The sequence below is a fragment of the Nerophis ophidion genome, linkage group LG16 (genome assembly GCF_033978795.1).
Source record: "Nerophis ophidion isolate RoL-2023_Sa linkage group LG16, RoL_Noph_v1.0, whole genome shotgun sequence".
Taxonomy (NCBI): Eukaryota; Metazoa; Chordata; class Actinopteri; order Syngnathiformes; family Syngnathidae; genus Nerophis; species Nerophis ophidion.
The window spans coordinates 5,842,293-5,864,324 of record NC_084626.1 but is presented as its reverse complement, the minus strand read 5'-3'; the positions used below and the strand labels follow the sequence as shown (position 1 = coordinate 5,864,324).

The 22,032-nt window shown below is 39.3% G+C and overlaps 1 protein-coding gene across 2 annotated transcripts in view; it reads left to right on the top strand.

The window, feature by feature from the left end:
* LOC133570018 (sortilin-like) overlaps nucleotides 1-22,032 on the top strand; it is a 104,984-nt gene that overhangs the window by 58,657 nt on the left and 24,295 nt on the right. For both annotated transcript variants that reach the window (XM_061922631.1, XM_061922632.1), the window contains exons 7-10: nucleotides 10,918-10,967; nucleotides 11,044-11,171; nucleotides 16,177-16,321; nucleotides 16,432-16,587. In XM_061922631.1, coding sequence (XP_061778615.1) covers nucleotides 10,918-10,967; nucleotides 11,044-11,171; nucleotides 16,177-16,321; nucleotides 16,432-16,587 — 479 coding nt within the window. The remainder of the gene's footprint in view (nucleotides 1-10,917; nucleotides 10,968-11,043; nucleotides 11,172-16,176; nucleotides 16,322-16,431; nucleotides 16,588-22,032) is intronic.

Sequence of the window (22,032 nt, the reverse complement as noted above, 5' to 3'; positions counted from 1 at the left end):
TCAATTTATTGACCTACAAATTATTGCAGATGAACAATATTATCGTCAGAAATGTTTTGAGACCAAGTGATCCACTGGTGTAATGACAGTATATAATAATAATACATGTATATCCTTTCAGGTGCTAAAACTTGTATCCCTTGTATATTTTAACACTGTAATTGGAATGTAAACATTTAAATCTCCAAGTTAAACAAAACAAATTAATAATAAAAATATAATATACCCTGTTTGCACAATTTTGCACTTAAATAAAACTCCCAACTAAAAGCAATTACAAATGTTAAGAAGGGGACTGGAGTACCCTCAAATATACAAAAGCAAAACAATAAATAAAATGTTTAAAGTATTGACAAGCAAAGTTACACTTTAATATTGAACATACATGACTTAACTGACAATCAAGTTAGGACCTTCTTAAAGAAAAGTGCAGAGTAATAAAATAAACACTACAATTCAACCCAAAATGTTGCAAGAGCCCTATTGGACCGAAGATACAAAAAAAATTTGTCGGGAGCCGTAAAAAAATTAAAAGCTTTTGTAAGACAACACATGATGTATGTGTTTATATTAGCCTACTATCAAAAAGATTGTGTCGCAGGCTGACGCAAATCTTCGTTGACAGAAATGTTGAAATGTAATATTTGTTCTCCACATTTTTACAACATTGGAAAACATTAGTAAAACAGAGGCTTCTTAGAGGGTGAGATAACTCCTGGAAATGACTGGGTAACGTTTGCAGTTTTCATTATTACATACAGATAATGTGTTATGAGACATTCAAATATCAATTCAATACACAGAGGACATACTGTAAGTGCATTAAATTAACTCAATGCAGTGACTAAAGATGCCTGATTAGCACTCCAACAAGTCAATAACATCATCAAAGCTCACCCATGTATATTCACGCACAACATAAAAAGTGGCATAAAATGTCTTTCTGTGGCAGCGTCGGAGAAAGTTGTGCATATAAACAAACTAGGGTGAGTTCAAGGACCACCAAAATTAGTAGGACAAAATGGTGCTTGCCAAATACTCTCATCAGTAAAGCATGTTTAATACAAACAGTGGAAGTTCTAACAATTAGGAAGGTTTGTGTCAAGTTTATCCTCCTATAAAAACCATATTAAAACAAAAAATATAATTTCCTCCCATTTTTTCCATTTTCATACATTTTTGACAAAGTTCCAGGAAGCCACTATGGCAGTGCTCAAGAGCCGCAGGTTGCCGACCCCAGGTTTAAGCAGATTTATTAACATGTCATATTAGGACTGGGCCTTTTATTAATATCTCGATATTTTTAGGCCATGTCACGATACACGCTATATACCTCCATATTTTGCCTTAGCCTTGAATGAACACTTGATGCATATAATCACAGCAGTATGATGATTCTATGTGTCTACCTTAAAACATTCTTGTTCATACTTTATTAATATATGCTTATTGTAAACTTTCATGCAGAGGGAAATCACATCTAAGTCAATTTACCAAAACAGTATTTATTTAACAGTTATTAAGCAGTGGCACAAAATGTCATGTCATTTCCAAAACATAAAGTGCAAGACTGTCAGACATTTTAAAACAAGCTATGAATGCACTTTTGTGCATGATGTCACTAAGTTGACATATCAAAACAACACAAAATTAAAGTACACTTTTTGTACAGAACGCCACTACAATAGTTTAAAACAAATAAAGTGCACTTTTGTGCATGATGTCACACAAGAGATTTCAATAACTGCATAATAGGATATCAAATGGTTTAAGTCCTTTGCTATTTGGTAGGTTCCTGCAGACATTATCTCCTGTTGTTCACTATTTTTTTCATATAGTGTTGATCTAGAAATGTTTGCCTCGACATTTTGATGGTGTAGGCGTGTGGCACCGAATGGAGATGTTGACATGCGGAGTATGCGCTCTTCATTCTCTAGCAGGTGACTTTTCAAAGGATGCTACATATTAGCAGTAATGCTACTTTTTGTGGCAACCATTTTGCCCCACACTTGTATATGTCCTATACAACTAATATATGTCCTTTGCTATGTGGTAGATTCCTGCAGATGTTATCTCCTTCTGTTGTTGACTATTTTTTTCATACGGTGTTGATCTGGAAATGGTTGCTTCGGCATTTTGTTGGTGTGGCAACGAACGGAGATGTGGACATGCGGAGTTTCAAGCACACCTTATTCTCTAGCAAAAGGCAGTGCCTCTAAGGCTGGGTGGAAATCGGGAGAAATTCGGGAGAATTGTTGCCCTGGGAGATTTTCGGGAGCGTCTTGGAAGAGTTAGTGCTGCAAGGGGGTCTGAGTATTTGTTTTGTTGTGTTTATGTTGTGTTACGGTGCGGCGGTTCTCCTGAAATGTGTTTGTCATTCTTGTTTGGTGTGGGTTCACAGTGTGGGGCATATTTGTAACAGTGTTAAAGTTGTTTAAATGGCCACCCTCAGTGTAACCTGTATGGCTGTTGACCAAGTATGCTTGCATTCACTTGTGTGTGTGAAAAGCCATAGACATGTGATTGAACCGGCACGCAAAAGCAGTGCCTCTAAGGCACGCCCCCAATATTTTTGGCCGGGTGGAAATCGGGAGAAATTCGGGAAAATGCTTGCCCTGGGAGATTTTCGGGAGCTTCCCACAAGAGTTAGTGCTGCGAGGGGTTCTGGGTATTTGTTTTGTTGTGTTTATGTTGTGTTACGGTGCGGCTGTTCTCCTGAAATGTTTGTCATTGTTGTTTGGTGTGGGTTCACAGTGTGGCGCATATTTGTAACAGTGTTAAAGTCAATTATACGGCCACCCTCAGTGTGACCTGTATGGCTGTTGACCAAGTATGCTTTGCATTGTGTGTGTGAAAAGCCGTAGATATTATGACATTGGGCCGGCACGCAAAAGCAGTGCCCCTAAGGTACGTCCCCAATATTGTTGACTGGGTGGAAATCGGGAAAAATTCGGGAGAATGGTTGCCCCGGCAGATTTTCGGGAGGGTCACTGAAATTCATGAGTCTCCCGGGAAAATCGTGATGGTTGGCAAGAATGACTCGTAGACGCAACTGCTCTGTACTTCTTCCTATGTCCGTGTACCACTCCGTACAGCGGCGTTTTAAAAAGTCATACAATTTATATTTTGAAACCGATACCAATAATTTCCGTTATTACATTTTAAAGTATTTATCGGCCGATAATTTCGACAGTCGCATATTATTGGACATCTCTAGTAATAACAACATTGATAATGAAAACACAATATTTGAATTTATTATCACTGTCACGTCAAATACTTAATGCAAAGAATGCTTAAATTACAAAAAAAGAGAGGGGTAAAGAAAGAAGAGCGAACTATATTAACCTTTTACATTGTTATGGTAAAAATAGGTTCAGCTTTAGCAGTGTGCCATGTTTTGTGATGTGGGTGTGTATTTGTATGAGTATGATTGTGTCCACTTGTATGTATGAATTTAATGCAGCATGAGTATATAGTATGTATGTATGTACGTATGTATGTGTGTAATGAATATATTTTTGTATGTACAGTCTATATGTGTGTATGTGTATGTACATCAGTTCATTGTAGTTTCGTTGACAATTGTGTTGATTTCTCTAGATAAGGGGTGTCAAACTCAAATGCAGAGTGGGCCAAAATTTTAAACGGAACAAATTCGCGGGCCATGGTTGAACAAATTAACCTTTTAATAGGGACCCAAACAAGTTTTGCATTAAATATTGAACAAGCAAGGCTTATATAACTTTATATTGACGTGCAGAATCCAGTTTCAAATAATTATAATAATAATAATAATAATTTTAAAAAATATCAATGGCATATCAAATAAAATTTAAATAAAAATGGTATGCCCTTTTTTCTATTGCAATCTTCTGAGGTAAATATTAATTTTTTTCCACAGGCTAATAATGAATTTAAAAATAAAATAACAATAATGAATGAACCAAACATTCAAGCCTTGAAGTAGCAAGAGAAAATGCATGAATAAAACGTTAATTATTGGCCAGTTTGCTGGAAGTTTCCCGGAAGAGTTAGTGCTGGAAGGTGTTTTGGGTACTTTTTCTGTTGTGTTACGGTGCGGATGTTCACCCGAAATGTGTTTGTCATTCTTGTTTGGTGTGGGTTCACAGTGTGGCGCATATTTGTAACAGTGCTAAAGTTGTTTATACGGCCACCCTCAGTGTGACCTGTATGGCTGTTGACCAAGTATGCCTTGCATTCACTTGTGCGTGTGTGTGTGTAAAAGCCACAAATATGTGACACGCTGTTAGTATGGAGGAAAAGCGGACGTGACGACAGGTTGTAGAGAACGCTAAAGGCAGGGCTTTTAACTATATTGCACGCCCCCAATATAGTTGTCCAGGTGGAAATCGGTAAAAATTCGGGAGAATGGTTTCCCCGGGAGATTTTCGGGAGGGGCACTGAACTTCGGGAGTCTACTGGGAAAATTGGGAGGTTTGGCAAGTATGAGTATTAGCGGTGAATGCGGTGTTACAGCGGCACCGACGCTGTATAACACCGGGGAGCCAGCTCTAATGCTAAATTGATATTGCCTCAAAGGCCAAATTCAATTACATGGCGGGCCAGATTTGGCCAGCGGGCCAGAGTTTGACACCCATGCTCTAGATTGTACAGGTGTATGTGAGAGGTAAACAAAAGTGATAATTCCTGAAATAATGTCCGCAATATTGTGATAAATGTAACCGGCATATACTGTAAATTGATCCATCTAGCCATCACTGACAGACAGTCCTGTCCAGGTTGCAATTCGCAATATATTCTCGCATCTTCATGTTTGTGTGTGTGTCTCCTAAACTGTTGTTTTTCCAGCTGCACACAATTTGGACCACTTGCTCGACTACTGTTTGGTCTGGACCCCTGAGTTAACGAGGTTGCATTGTCCTTCTGGGGTTGTTTTCTACTCCATTGTGGGAGCCCTGACCCTTGCGGTCTGGTTTCATTCCAAATTTGGACCTGGAATGACACCAGACCGCCCTGGGAGTTCACATAAAAATACATTTTTGAGTCATTTTTGCTGTCATATAGATGAGCTTTGGCTAACTTCTGTACAGAATTGCATTTCCTTACAAACAGCGGAATGGTCCTGTTATACAGACAGTAAGAGTGTAAAAAAAAAAATCTATTCCTAAATGAATCGCAATTCTAATTTTTAATGATTCTTAGTCGATTCAAAAAAATCAAAAACCGGTTTGGATTTTTTTTTTTTTAATTTTTTTCTCCTGTCATGTCCAGACACAGACAAATTATGTTGTTGATATAGATCAGGGGCATCAAACTCATTTTAGCTCTGAGGAAAATCCGTGCCCATGCGAGCCTAACTATATATATCATGGAATTAAAACTAAAAAAATAAACACAACTTCAGATTGTTTTGTTTGTCTTACTTTGGCCAAAAATAGAACAAACACATGCTGAAAGTCTTACAAGAGAAATATAGAAAACAATACCGGCATCGGTACAGTTTAGATCAGGGGTCACCAAGGCGGTGCCCGCGGGCACCAGGCAGCCCGTAAGGACCAGATGAGTAGCCCGCTGGCCTGTTCTAAAAATATCTCAAATAGCAGCACTTTCCAGTGAGCTGCCTCTATTTTTTAAATGTATTTATTTACTAGCAAGCTGGTCTTGCTTTGCTCGATATTTTTAATTCTAAGAGAGACAAAACTCAAATAGAATTTGAAAATCCAAGAAAATATTTTAAAGACTTGGTCTTCACTTGTTTAAATAAATTAATGTATTTTTTTACTTTGCTTCTTATAACTTTCCGAAAGACAATTTTAGAGAAAAAATACAACCTTAAAAATGATTTTCGGATTTTTAAACACATATACCCTTTTACCTTTTAAATTCCTTCCTCTTCTTTCCTGACAATTTAAAATTTAAAGTCCACCAGGCTGCAACAAACTTTTGGTGCCTTGTTGACACAGAAAAGTACAGTGGTGTATGCGCAGCAGCTATGAAGGTTGCAAGCCTGTTTGTTTCAACTTATCTTTTTGAATCAGCCTTTTCTGACATGAACTTCATCAAGAACAAACACAGAACACGCCTCACTGATGCACATCTGCAAGACTCACTCAGAGTTGCAGTGTCAAGTTACACACCAGAGTACAACACACTAGTTAACAGCATGCAATGCCAGGCTTCCCACTAACTGACAAAGAACAAGATAACAGATTTGGTGTCCAGTTCAAAGTGTGACATGATTTATTTAAAAATTTGTGAGTTGACTTTTGTATTTTAAGTGTTATTATTTGTACAAACATGGTGCAAAGTAATTCATGATTTGTTAAAAAATGTTAGTGTCTAGCTAGTTGAAATGGGATATTGTGATTTCACAAGACTGTCTTAGAAGTGATCATTTGAAAATGTTCAATTTGAAAAATGTGCACTTAGAGAAAATATAAAAATAAAGAGTTGCATATTGATATTTATATTTTTCTATTTATACAGTGGGGCAAAAAAGTATTTAGTCAGCCACCGATTGTGCAAGTTCTCCCACTCAAAACGATGACAGAGGTCGATGACGAGTAGAGTTTATACCAAAATGGATGTATGGATGATACAGCAGAGGATAGGGAGAATTTCGTGTGGTCAGATGAAAACAAAATAGAACTTTTTGGTATAAACTCAACTCATCGTGTTTGGAGGTAAAAGAATACTGAGTTGTATCCCAAGAGCACCACACCTACTGTGAAGCATGGGGGTGGAAACATCATGTTTTGGGGCTGTTTTCCTGCTAAGGGGACAGGACGATTGATCCGTGTTAAGGAAAGAATGAATGGGGTCATGTATCGAGCCAAAACCTCCTTCCATCAGTGAGAACTTTGAATGGTTGACCGAATACTTATTTTCCACCATAATTTACAACAAAATTCTTTAAAACTCCTACAATGTGAATTCCTGGAATTTTTTTCACATTCCGTCTCTCACAGTTGAAGTGTACCTATGATGAAAATTACAGACCTCTGTCATCATTTTAAGTGGGAGAACTCGCACAATCGGTGGCTGACTAAATACTTTTTTGCCCCACTGTATTTGTTGTGAGAAATTATAAAGATGATCAGTGTTTCCACAAAGATAAATATTATTAATAATAAAATATAGTTAAAGGTAAATTGAGCAATTTGGCTATTTCTGGCAATTTACTTAAGTGTGTATCAAACTGGTAGCCCTTCGCATTAATCAGTACCCAAGAAGTAGCTCTGGGTTTCAAAAAGGTTGGTGACCCCTGGTTTAGATCCATGAAGGAAAGAAGAAAGTGAATCAATGTTTATAACTGAATACATTTACATATGCATAAAAATGTGTTTTCTTTTATATAATTTTTTTTAAATGAATTGTTTATGGGGCTTCACGGTGGCAGAGGGGTTAGTGCGTCTGCCTCACAATACGAAGTTCCTGCAGTCCTGGGTTCTAATCCAGGCTCGGGCTCTTTCTGTGTGGAGTTTGCATGTTCTCCCCGTGAATGCGTGGTTTCCTCCCACCTCCAAAGACATGCACCTGGGGATAGGTTGATTGGCAACACTAAATTGGCCCTAGTGTGTGAATGTGAGTGTGAATGTTGTCTGTCTATCTGTGTTGGCCCTGCGATGAGGTGGCGACTTGTCCAGGGTGTACCCTGCCTTCCGCCCGATTGTAGCTGAGATAGGCGCCATCGCCCCCCGCTACCCCGAAAGGGAATAAGCGGTAGAAAATGGATGGAAAATGGATGGAATTGTTTATGACGACCTTTTTCCAAAACACAATATAAAATGTGAGGTATAACAGTATAATGCAGTGGTTCTCAAATGGGGGTACGCGTACCCATGGGGTTACTTGGAGGTATGCCAAGGGGTACGTGAGATTTTTTTTTTATATTCTTTAAATATCAACAATTCAAAAATCCTTAAAGAATATATTTATTGAATAATACTTCAACAAAATATGAATGTAAGTTCATAAACTGTGAAAAAAAACACAACAATGCAATATTCAGTGTTGACAGCTAGATTTTTTGGGGACATGTTCCATAAATATTGATGTTAAAGATTTATTTTTTTGTGAAGAAATGTTTAGAATTAAGTTCATGAATCCAGATGGATCTCTATTACAATCCCCAAAGAGGGCACTTTAAGTTGATGATTACTTCTATGTGTAGAAATCTTTATTTACAGTACAATTGAATCACTTGTTTATTTTTCAACAAGTTTTTAGTTATTTTTATATCCTTTTTTCCAAATAGTTCAAGAAAGACCACTATAAATGAGCAATATTTTGCACTGTTATACAATTTAATAAATCAGAAACTGATGACATAGTGCTGTATTTTACTTCTTTATCTCTTTTTTTCAACCAAAAATGCTTTGCTCTGATTAGAGGGTACTTGAATTTAAAAAATGTTCACAGGGGGTACATCACTGAAAAAAGATTGAGAACCACTGGAATAATGCATACATTTATCATTTGTTTTCAAAGCGGTTACAAAAAAGTGGCAACCCAAAAATTTACTGTGGAACCCCATTTTTATGACTTGATGGGGTCCCTAGGAACCCATTTTGAACATTCCTTGCACCAACACTGATGGAGTATTGGTCTCCTGTCGAAAGGCAAAACCTAGTAACTAACTTCTAGCTGATTTTGAGAAAACAAAGGAAAACTAATCTATCTTGATGCTGTCTTACAAAGATTTACAAAGTCATCAAACATATAGATGTTTTCTTGAGCTTTCATTTTTTTGCCGATTGAGCCATAGAATGAATCTGCTCTCATGAACGTGTGCCCTTTCTCCAGATATTTTATCACAATCTCGGGTGGGCCCCATTCTGCGTTTGCACATTGGGCAAGAGCCGTGTACAGCGTCCAGTTTTTATTTTGACCTCCTCAGTTATCTGCCCAAAAGAGTATGTAATGGGAAGAATCAAGAACAATACATTTAATGAAGGTGCTTGCGACGTCCTGGGCCAATCTTCCAAATATCCCCTCGTGCCATAATATCACAAAATCAGGTTGACCGACGGCCCCCATTCGTGCAAATGTCTCATTAGAGACAATAAAGCGACTGACAAAGAAGCTCCGATTGGTCCCTTGAGATACTAGGTTTTTCTGTTGTATCTACGCGGTTAAGTGGTAGTTGCTAGGTCCTGCCATGTGCGTAACAGCTTACTTACGGAACAAATTACAATATCGCATACACTAATGTAAAGCATATCACCAAGGAACTCCAAAATTATTATCAGCTCAGTTTTGACCAAACTTGAGTTACTGGGTTTTGCCTTTGGACGGGAGTGGTGCGCGTAAAACAGCAGCAGGCGGCTGTGGCCTGCAGCCGGTTTTAATACTAATCAAATATCATCCATCGATAGTTGACTTGACCTTGACTTTGACACATGGGATGTAGATGATCATATCTGCTGTACAGATTTACTTTAAAAAAGAGAATTGTCTTGGGGCGACATAGCTCGGTTGGTAGAGTGGCTGTGCCAGGAACTTCAGGGTTCCAGGTTCAATCTCAGCTTCTGCCATCCTACTCATTGCTGTTGTGTCCTTGGGCAAGACACTTTACCCACCTGCTCCCAGTGCCACCCACACTAGTTTAAATGTAACTTAGATACTGGGTTTCACTATGTAAAGTGCTTCAAGTCACTAGAGAAAAGTGCTATATAAATACAATTCACAATTCACACTTATTTGTATTTGCTTTATTAAATGTTAGGGTGGAATTTAATTAAAAAAAAACAGTTTTATTTCAAATAATGTAGAAATTGATCAGAGCTGTTTATCAATTGAAAGTTAAAAGTTAAAGTACCAATGATTGTCACACACACTCATGATCTGGCGAAATTATTCTCTGCATTTGACCCATCACCCTTGATCACCCCCTGCGAGGTGAGGGGAGCAGTGCCGCGCCCGGGAATCATTTTTGGTGATTTAACCCCCAATTCCAACCCTTGATGCTGAGTGCCAAGCAGGAAAGGAATGAGTCCCATTTTTATAGTCTTTGGTATGACTCGGCCGGGGTTTGAACTCACAACCTACCGATCTCAGGGCGGACACTCTAACCCAGGGGTAGGGAACCTATGGCTCTAGAGCCAGATGTGGCTCTTTTGGTGACTGCATCTGGCTCTCAGATAAATCTTGGCTGACATTGCTTAACACGATAAGTAATGAATAATTCCGCTGGTAATCACGATGTTAAAAAATAACATTCAAAATATAAAACATTCTCATGCATTTTAATCCATCCATCCGTTTTTTACCGGATCTGTTCAAGAAATAACAATGTTATTCAAAAGAATTAGAGACTTCTTATACTCTAAAAATGTTGGTCTTACTTAAAAAATGCACGCATTTGGTTGTATTCAGTGTTAAAAAATATGATATGGCTCTCACGAAAATACATTTTAAAGTATTTGGCTTTCATGGCTCTCTCAGCCAAAAAGGTTCCCGACCCCTGCTCTAACCACTAGGCCACTGAGTAGGTCATTTTAATAAAAAGTATCAATTTTGAATCGAGAATCGAATCGAATTGTGTGGTGCCCAAAGATTCACAGCCCTGCTGCTCAGTACTAGGGTTGTACTACTACAGAGGACTTTATATTTTTTCAGAATTTCAAATGTCTACAACCCCCGAGTTCTTAGCTTTCCAGAAATGTGGCCCACAAAACAATTTGGTTGCATAGCCCTGGAGTAGAGGTTTCTGTCGGTGTGCATCATGAGTCAGCAACAGTTTTTATTATGATCCAGAACACTTACGCAGCACTTGGACGGCAGCCTGGAATCAGAACGTTTAGCCATGCAGAAAACCACAAATCTCGTTTTTGCACATTTGCGTTTCAGCTTAGGCAACATTCAAAATTGTAACCAGCAGACCCTTTGTCTAAAGTACACGCTGCCGCTGTTTCTTTTTCTCCTGGCCAGGGGCGCCAAGAACAGCATCTACTTCACAACAAACTACAACGGATCATGCAGTAAGACAATAATATTTCAAACACAAACACACATAAGTTTATTGATAATATTGTCATCTGTCAATGTTGCTGCCAGATCACAAAGGAATGTTGGAGTTGAGGAAAACAACGGACTACGGTCGAAGCTTCCAGACAATCGCAACGAGAGTTTACTCTTTCGTACTTGGGGGGAAATTCATTTTCGCTTCCATCATGACCGGAAAGGTGAGCATCTTTTTCAGTGACAATTAACCGTTTTGTATTACTTTTTCATTAGTACTGTAATTTTCCAACTATAAGTCGCACCTGCTATCCTATCATTTTCTCAAAAATGGACAGTGCACCTTACGTACGTACGAATTCTGGTTGTGCTCACCGACCTCGAAGCAATTTTATTTGGTACATGGTATAATGATAATAAGAGATACATGTGGACTGCTGGTTGACACCTGTTCAATAAACGACACTAGCAAGTACTCAAATGCAACACCAAAACGTTGTTTCCTTTAGAAAATAGAACATTCAACACGGCGCTCAAAAATCCATCAAAATGTTTTAGTATGACTTTGGTAAGCTACGAAGCTACTCCATTTGATGGATTGTCGGAGCATTACGGCTACCATAGTCAGATGTACTGTGCTTCAACATACGGTATTATAGTGGTGTGTGTATAGGGTGTACCAAAATGGCACCAATTAGGAGACATCAACAGGCGTTTTGTTTCGCAATATTATGCATAACTTTTTTTTCTTACCTATTAACATACTGGCCAACCTTGAGACTTCCAAATTTGGGAGCTGGGGGTGAGGGGCTGTATATTTTCAAGTATTTGTGATATATATATATATATACATATATATATATATATATATATATATATATATATATATTTAAACCCTCATTATTTACTTTTTACTTTTATTTAAATTGATCTCAACACTGTACACTGCTGCTGGAATTTTTATTTTCCTGAAGCAACTCTCCTGAAGGAATCAATAAAGTACTATCTATGATAAATGGGTTGTACTTGTATAGCGCTTTTCTACCTTCAAGGTACTCAAAGCGCTTTGACACTACTTCCACATTTACCCATTCACACACTGATGGAGGGAGCTGCCATGCAAAGCGCCAACCAGCACCCATCAGGAGCAAGGGTGAAGTGTCTTGCTCAGGACACAACGGACGTGACAAAGTTGGTACTAGGTGGGATTTGAACCAGGGACCCTCGGGTTGCGCACGGCCACTCTTCCACTGCGCCACGCCGTCTATATATATATATATATATATGTATATATATATATATATATATATATATATATATATATATATATATATATATATATATATATATATAATATAGATATAGATATGTATTTGTATGTATGTATATATTGTATGTATGTATATATACATATACATATATGTATGTATATACCGTATTTCCTTGAATTGCCGCAGAGCATATAGTATGCGCCTGCCTTGAATTACTGCCGGGTCAAACTCGCTTCGCAAACTAATTAGCGCATGCTTAGTATTACCGCCTGGTCAAACTCGTGACGTCACGAGTTACACTTGCCCTGTCATCATTTTCAAAATGGAGGAGGCTGATTTCAATACCGGTCATTTGAAATCGCATAAAGGGAAGAATATTAAGAGCTATTCAGTAGGATTTAAGGTCCAAGCTTACATCAGACTCAAATTTTTACTGCATGCCTTTGGTAAGTGCCGGAGTGAGAAGAGGTTTTAAAATAATTAGCGCATGGTTACTTTTACCGCATGCCTTTGGTAAGCGCAGGAGTGAGAAGAGGTTTTAAATCAATTAGCGCCTCGGCGGCAATTCAAGGAAATACGGTATATATGTATGTATGTAAAAGTGTATATATACATATACATACATAAATGTATATATACGTGTGTGTGTGTGTGTGTGTGTGTGTGTGTGTACAGTGGGGCAAAAAAGTATTTAGTCAGACACCGATTGTGCAAGTTCTCCCACTTAAAATGATGACAGAGGTCTGTAATTTTAATCATCGGTACACTTCAACTGTGAGAAACAGAATGTGAAAAAAAAATCCAGGAATTCACATTGTAGGAATTTTAAAGAATTTATTTGTAAATTATGGTGGAAAATAAGTATTTGGTCAACCATTCAAATCTCTAACTGATGGAAGGAAGTTTTGGCTCAAAATCTCACGATATATGGCCCCATTCATTCTTTCCTTAACACGGATCATTCGTCCTGTCCCCTTAGCAGAAAAACAGCCCCAAAGCATGATGTTTCCACCCCCATGCTTCACAGTAGGTGTGGTGTTCTTGGGATGCAACTCAGTATTCTTGTTCCTCCAAACACGACGAGTTGAGTTTATACCAAAATGGATACATGGATGATAAAGCAGAGGATTGGGGGAATGTCATGTGGTCAGATGAAACCAAAATAGAACTTTTTGGTATAAACTCAACTTGTCGTGTTTGGAGGAAGAAGAATACTGAGTTGCATCCCAAGAACAATAAGCTCCTTTTTCTCTATCCTCTTGTCGTGAGGCATTCATCCTCCACCATTGTCTTTTCTAAAACAAAATAAAGTACAGTTCTAACTTATGTCCGTCAGTAGACTGGCTATTGAAGCGCTAAAAACTACCGGTACAACAAAGACAACGTGGAGAAGACGCAGTCAAAGTTGAGGCACGTGAATAAGACCGCCCACAAAACTGCGCATCCTGAAGAGACGGTCAGAAAGCGACTTGTAGATGGTCTGTAAAATATAACCTATGCAACATCTTAAGCAAAGAACCACCATTACATGTTATGTAGACCACAAAGAAGTATTTTAAATGTAAAAAAAAAAAATCATAATGCGCCTTATAATCTGGTGCGCCCTCTGGTCTGAAAAATGCGTTAACTAAATGGATTGTTCTTATCTTCAATTACAATTAAGAATTGGCTTTTGGAAAAATTAACAATAAAATACCGGAAATAAAACGTTTGTTTTGAACTCCAATTTCTGCACCGGCGTTTTATTGAGCGTAAAACTACCCAAGACTAAAATAACGGCTTAAGTACACCATTTTTCCTCAATTGCTTCAAGACATAAATAATCAACAAAAACTCCCATATAATCGACACAATTGGATTATGTCCATTCGTGATAAACATATTACCGTATTTTCGGACCATAAGGCGTACTGCCGATGAGCGGGTCTATTTAAGTCTATTTTTATACATAAGGCGCATCGGGTTAAAAGATCATGTCTCCCTATAGGTGCCATTTTGGGACACTTATACACACCATAACAGTACCGTATGTTGAAGCATAGTACGTCTGACTATGGTAGCCGTAATACGCGGTTTCGTAGCTTACCAAAGTCATACTAAAACATTTAATTGGGTACTGTGTGTAATGTTGTATATTTAATTTGGGCTTGCTAATGTCAGATTCAAACATCAATGACATCTATTAAACAAGAGAAGAAGCAAGGAAATAAACAGACGGAATTCAATTTTGCTCAATTTGAGGAAAGATGTGGCGACTGTACAGTCTTCACCATGTACCACATAAGATTGCTTAAAGGTCGGTAAGCACAACCAGAATTACCAGGTACATTAGGCACACTGTCAATTTTTTAAAAGTATTTTAAGTGCGCCATATAGTCCAAAAAATTGATACCGACAGGCCAAGCAGTGTGCGGCTTCAGCGGTCGCGGAGGCAAAAACTCGGATATGGGAGGATTTCTGGGAAGGCATGGAAAACGACTTCCAGACTGCTTCGAAGCGATTCTGGACCACCATCCGCCGCCTCAGGAAGGGGAAGCAGTGCAATATCAACACCGTGTATGGTGGAGATGGTGTATTGCTGACCTCGACTGTGGATGTTGTGGATCGGTGGAGGGAATACTTTGAAGACCTCCTCAATCCTACCAACACGTCTTCCTATGAGGAAGCAATGCCTGGGGAATCTGTGGTGGGCTCTCCTGTTTCTGGGGCTGAGGTAGTTAAAAAGCTCCTCGGTGGCAAGGCCCGGGGGGTGAATGAGATCCGCCCTGAGTTCCTTAAGGCTCTGGATCAGGGGTAGGGAACCTATGGCTCTAGAGCCAGATGTGGCTCTTTTGATGACTGCATCTGGCTCTCAGATAAATCTTAGCTGATATTGCTTAACACAATAAGTAATGAATAATTCCACTTGTAATCAGAGTGTCAAAAATAACGTTCAAAATATAAAACATTCTCATGCATTTTCATCTATCCATCTGGTTTCTACTGCACCTGTTCAAGAAGTCGCATTAATGGTAAAAAGTGTTTTATTTATTGTTGGTTAGCCTCAGAATAACAATGTTATTAAAAAGAATAGGAGACTTATTATACTCTAAAAATGTTGGTCTTTCTTAAAAATGCACGCATAAGTTATATTCAGTGTTAAAAAAAAAAATATATATATATGGCTCTCACGGAAATACTTTTAAAAATATTTGGCTTGTATGGCTCTCTCAGCCAAAAAGGTTCCCGACCCCTGCTCTGGATGCTGTGGGGTTGTCTTAGTTTACAATACTCTGCAACATTGCTTGGACATCGGGGGCGGTACCTCTGGATTGGCAGACCGGGGTAGTGGTTCCTCTCTTTAAGAAGGGGAACCAGAGGGGGTGTTCCAACTATCATGGGATCACACTCCTCAGCCTTCCCGGTAAGGTCTATTCAGGTGTACTGGAGAGGAGGCTACGCTGGATAGTCGAACCTCGGATTCAGGAGGAACAGTGTGGTTTTCACTGTGGACCCACTCTATACTCTCGGCTGGCCGAAATGAGCTTCCTCCACCGTGTAGCGGGGCTCTCCTTTAGAAATAGGGTGTGAAGCTCTGTCATCCGAGAGGAGCTCAAAGTAAAGCCGCTGCTCCTCCACATAGAGAGGAGCCAGATGAGGTGGTTCAGGCATCTGGTCAGGATGCCAACCGAACACCTCCCTAGGGAGGTGTTTCGGGCACGTCCAACGGGTAGGAGGCCACAGGGAAGACCCAGGACACGTTGGGAAGACTGTCTCCCGGCTGGCCTGGGAACGCCTCGGGATCCCCTGGGAAGAGCTGAACGAAGTGGCTAGGGAGAGGGAAGTTTGGGCTTTCGTGCTTAGGCTGCTGCCCCCGCCACCCGACCTCGGATAAGCGGAAGAAGATGGATGGATGGATGCATATAGTCCGAAAAATACGGTATCATTAATGTATGGGTGCTCTAATTGTTTTTCCAAGGGCACAGAGCGCATGATCCATGTGTCATCGGATGGAGGAACGATATGGAACATTGCTCAGCTTCCTGCCGTCAACCACGATCAGTTCTATTCAATCCTGGCGTTCAATGAAGACATGGTATTCATGCACGTGGACGACCCTGAAGGTCAGAACCAGTGGAAGTGCTACCAATGAGGAAGAACTGACAAAGCATGATTGTAGTATATGTAGTATTACGCAGTATCCAAACGTTGTGTATGTATATTTGTCGCCCAGACTCTGGGATTGGAACAATATATGTGTCTGATGACAGAGGAGCCGTGTTCTCCAAGTCTCTGGAGCGCCACCTCTTCACCACAACAGGAAGCGACACTGACTTCACCGCCATTACTTCACTCAGGGGCGTTTACATGACCAGTGTACTCGCAGAGGGTAAGCCAACACACTTCATTACATGGTGAGAGTACGGGGGTGTGTTTGGGAACAGCCGTGGACAGGGGCCATAAGACAAAAACAAACATAAAAAGCCGGTCAGCCAGTTGGTGAGCACTTTTTAGCGACACAGAAAAATGATTCCTCAATGAGGATGCCAGTTCTAATTCCACCATTTATTGTTTAATTTTTTTTACCTGTTTGAGTGTTATATTGATAGGCTGCGTCACCTGTTTTGACAGAGCTAACAAGTCATATGACACCTTCATATACTTACACATGCACACTGCAAAAACTAAAATCTAAGTAAGATTTAATATCTCAAATACGGGTGATATTTGCTTATTTTCTGTCTGATAAGATAATTCTTCTCTTTAAGCAGATTTTATGTTGTGTTTTACTTGTTTTAAGGGTTTTGGTCCTAAATGATCTCAGTATGATATTACAGCTTGTTGCTGAGATTTTATGATCTATATTGAGTAAAACATGCTTGAAAGTAGAATTTCAACTGTTGCAAAACTGTGTCATTAACACTCACAAGTAAAAAACTACTTTTTTAAAAAGTAATTTCTTACTTCAAGCATGAAAAAAACCCCATGATGTATGCATATCATTATGTCAAGATAATGGCACTAGCATTTACTCAATTTAAGAATATTTTTCAACATATTGAGCAAAAAGGTCTAATTTTTTCTACCAAGAAATATGCACATATTTAGAAAAAATATACTTATTTTAAGGTATTTGGGGGTTCATTAAGGTTGGCAAATTTTACTTGTTTTGGAAAGTCTTGACAAGCCTAATTTTCTTGTTCTATTGGAAGATAATTTTGCTCAGTTCGAATAAAATACCCCTAATTTTTGTATTTTTTTCTTGTTTTTGAACACTGACTTTTTGCAGTGAAGGTTTGAATACATTTTTAACTTTCACAAAAAAAACCAAACCTAGTCCAAACCATTTGTTTTCAAATCTTAGGCGCATATCAACAAAACATGCGGTGCCAGGCTATTTAAAAATATGAAATACATTTTCAGAAAAGGCACAAAAAAAACAAATAGAGACGTTGTTCTGGTTGTGCTTATCGACCTCGAAGCAATTTTAATTGGTACATGGTGTAATAAGTGTGACCAGTAGATGGCAGTCACACATAAAAGATACGTATGGACTGCAGGTTGACGCCTGTTAAAAAAATGATGTGAGCAAAACAAAAACTTTGATGTTTCATTGAGAATACAGAACATTACGCATTGCGCTAAAAAAATCTGTCAAAATGTTTTAGTACGACTTTGGTAAGCTACAAAGCCACGCCGATTGATGGATTGTCGGAACATTACGGCTACCGTAGTCAGACGTACTGTGCTTCAACATACGGTATTATTATGATGTGTGTTTATAAGGACCCCAAAATGGCACCCATTAGGAGACACATTATCTTTTTGTTTTCTTTTGCAAAATTATGCAAAACCAACTTTTCTTACCTATTGGTACCTGCTGATGTGTATTTAGGATCTGCATCATTCCCATAAATGTACCATTGTAGTCAATAAGCTCCTTTTTTTTCTCTATCCTCTTGTTGTTGGGCATTCATTCTGCGCCGTTGCCATTTCTAATATAAAGTAGCATACAGTTCTAACTTATATCTGTCAGTAGACTCGCTAAGGAAGCACTAAAAACTACCAGTACAACAAAGAAAACAAGGAGAAGACGCCGTCGAAGTAGAGGCACGTAGATAAGAGCGCCCACAAAATGGCATGTGCTGAAGAGACGGTCAGGAAGCGGCTTGAAGATTATCAGTAAAACATAACATATGCAACATTTTAACCAAAGAACCACCATTACATGTTATGTAGATCACAAGGAAGTGATTTAAATGTAGAAAAAACTCATAATAGGACCCTTTTAATGCGCCTTGTAACCGGTTCGCATTTTGTATGAAAAGAGACCCGAATAGACTCACTAATCGGCAGTGCACCTTAGAATATGGTGCGCCTTTAGTATTAAAAAAGACCCAAATAGACTCACTAATCGGCAGTGCCCCTTATAATCTGGTGCTCTTTTTGTATGAAAATAGACCCGAATAGACTCACTAATCGGCAGTGCACCTTATAATCTGGAGCGCCTTTTGTATGAAAATAGACCCGAATAGACTCACTTATCAGCAGTGCGCCTTATTGTCAGGTTCAAACACTGATGACGTCTGTTAAACAAGACAAGAAGCAAGGAATTCAACCGAGCCCAAATTATATTTGGCTCAATTGAGGGGAAACATGTACACCTGTACCCTTGTACAGTGTCACCACGCTCTGACGAAAGATTGTACGCATTCTCTTTTATTGGGATCTTCCTTGATTACAGGGCAACAGCTGTTTCTAAGGCAGGGGTATCGTAAACAGCCATCGCCTTTGTCAAAAAACAGTTCAAAGAAAAGGTTGGTTCAAAGAAAAGGTTGTAAAACAGTTCAAAGAAGAGGTCCCTGGAGCTTGGGCAGGTCATGCTTTCTCACCGCTTTGTAGATTTCAGGTCAAGACAAAATCTTTCTGTGGATTACAATACATCAAAGAAACAGAACACCTCATGTTGCTTCCCATCCCACATAGTGGAGTTTTACAAGCCTTTTGCTGCGATGAGGTGGCGACTTGTCCAGGGTGTACCCCGCCTTCCGCCCGATTGTAGCTGAGATAGGCGCCAGTGCCCCCCGCGACCCCGTAAGGGACAAGCGGTAGGAAATGGATGGATGGATGCTTGGTAGAATTAAAGACAGCTTTTGTCTTCTCGCTGGGAACTTATTGAAAGTCAAAGTTTTGTGATAACTTAAATATAATTATTCTGACACTTATAATCTGGTGCGCCTTTTGTATGAAAATACACCCGAATAGGCACTGCGGTTTGGAATCTGATGCGCCTTTTGTATGAAAATAGACTCACTAATCGGCAGTGCGCCTTACAATCTGGTGCGCCTTTTGTATGAAAATAGACTCGAATAGACTCACTAATCGGCACTGCGCCTCATTGTCAGGTTCAAACACTGATGACATCTGTTAAACAAGACAAGAAGCAAGGAATTAAACCGAGCCCGAATTATATTTGGCTCAATTGAGGAGAAACGTCTACACCTGTACCCTTGTGTGTTGTCACCACGCTCTGACGAAAGATTGTTCGCATCCTCTTTTATTTGGACCTTCCCTGATTACAGGGCAACAGCTGTTTCTAAGGCAGGGGTGTCGTAAACAGCCATCCCCTTTGTCACGAAACAGTTCAAAGAAAAGGTCGGTTCAAAGAAAAGGTCCTAAAACAGTTCAAAGAAGCTTGGACAGGTCATGCTTTCTCTCCGCTTTGTAGATCTCGGGCCAAAACAATCTTTCTGTGGATAACAATACATCAAAGAAACAGAACACCTCATGTTGGTTCCCATCCTACACAGTGGAGTTTTACAAGCCTTCTGCTTGGTAGAATTAAAGACAGGTTTTGTCTTCTCGCCGGGAACTCATTGAAACACAAAGTTTTGTGATAACCTGGATACAATTATTCTGATACTTATAATCTGGCGCGCCTTTTGTATGAAAATAGACCCAAATAGACTCACTAATCGGCACTTCGGCTTATAATCTGGTGGACCTTTTGTATGAAAATAGACCCAAATAAACTCACTAATCGCCAGTGTGCCTTACAATCTGGTGCGCCTTTTGTATGAAAATAGACTCGAATAGATTCACTAATCGGCACTGCGCCTCATTGTCAGGTTCAAACACTGATGACATCTATTAAACAAGACAAAAAGCAAAGAATTAAACAGAGACATAATTAAATTTGCTTAAATTGAGGAGAAAGACGTACGACTGTACCCTCGTACAGTGTCACCACGCTCTGACAAAAGATTGTACGCCTCCTCTTTTATTTGGACTTTCCCTGATTACAGGGCAACAGCTGTTTCTACGGTTACAGGGGTCGTAAACAGCCATTGCTTTTGTCACGAAACAGTTCAAAGAAAAGGTCCTAAAACAGTTCAAAGAAGAGGTCCCTGAAGCTTGGACAGGTCACGCTTTCTCTCCGCTTTGTAGATCTCGGGTCAAGACAACATCTTTCTGTGGATTACAATACATCAAAGAAACAGAACACCTCATGTTGGTTCCCATCCTACACAGTGGAGTTTTACAAGCCTTCTGCTGGGTAGAATCAAAGACAGCTTTTGTCTTCTTGCCGGGAACTCATTGAAACACAAAGTTTTGTGATAACTTTGATACAATTATTCTGACACTTATAATCTGGTGCACCTTTTGTATGAAAATAGACCCGAATAGACTCACTAATCGGCACTGCGGCTTATAATTTTGTGGGCCTTTTGTATGAAAATAGACCCAAATATACTCACTAATCGGCAGTGTGCCTTACAATCTGGTGGGCCTTTTGTATGAAAATAGACCAGAATAGACTCGCTAATCGTCAGTGCGCCTTTTGTATGAAAATATACTCACTAATCGGCACTGCGCCTCATTGTCAGGTTCAAACACTGAAGACATCTATTAAACAAGACAAGAAGCAAGGATTTAACCAGAGACATAATTAAATTTGCTTAAATTGAGGACAAACACATACACCTGTACCCTCGTATAGTGTCACCACGCTCTGACGAATGATTGTACTCTTTAACAAACCCTGTTTCCATATGAGTTGGGAAATTGTGTTAGATGTAAATATAAACGGAATACAATGATTTGCAAATCCTTTTCAACTCATATTCAATTGAATGCACTACAAAGACAAGATATTTGATGTTCAAACTCATAAACTTTATATATTTTTTGCAAGTAATAATTAACTTAGAATTTCATGGCTGCAACACTTGCCAAAGTAGTTGGGAAAGGGCATGTTCACCACTGTGTTACATCACCTTTTCTTTTAACAACACTCAATAAACGTTTGGGAACTGAGGAAACTAATTGTTGAAGCTGTGAAAGTGGAATTCTTTACCATTCTTGCTTGATGTACAGCTTGAGTTGTTCAACAGTCCGGGGTCTTGTTGTCGTATTTTACGCTTCATAATGCGCCACACATTTTCGATGGGAGACATGTCTGGACTGCAGGCGGGCCAGGAAAGTACCCGCACTCTTTTACTACGAAGCCACCCTGTTGTAACACGTGGCTTGGCATTGTTTTGCTAAAATAAGCTGGGGCGTCCATGATAACGTTGCTTGGATGACAACATATGTTGCTCCAAAACCTGTATGGACCATTCAGCATTAATGGTGCCTTCACAGATGTGTAAGTTACCCATGCCTTGTGCACTAATACACCCCCATACCATCACAGATGCTGGCTTTTTGACCATGGAGATTGGGCAGGTCATGCTTTCTCTCCGCTTTGTAGATCTCGGGTCAAGATAAAATTTTTCTGTGGATTACAATACATCAAAGAAACAGTACCACCATCATGTTGCTTCCCATCCTA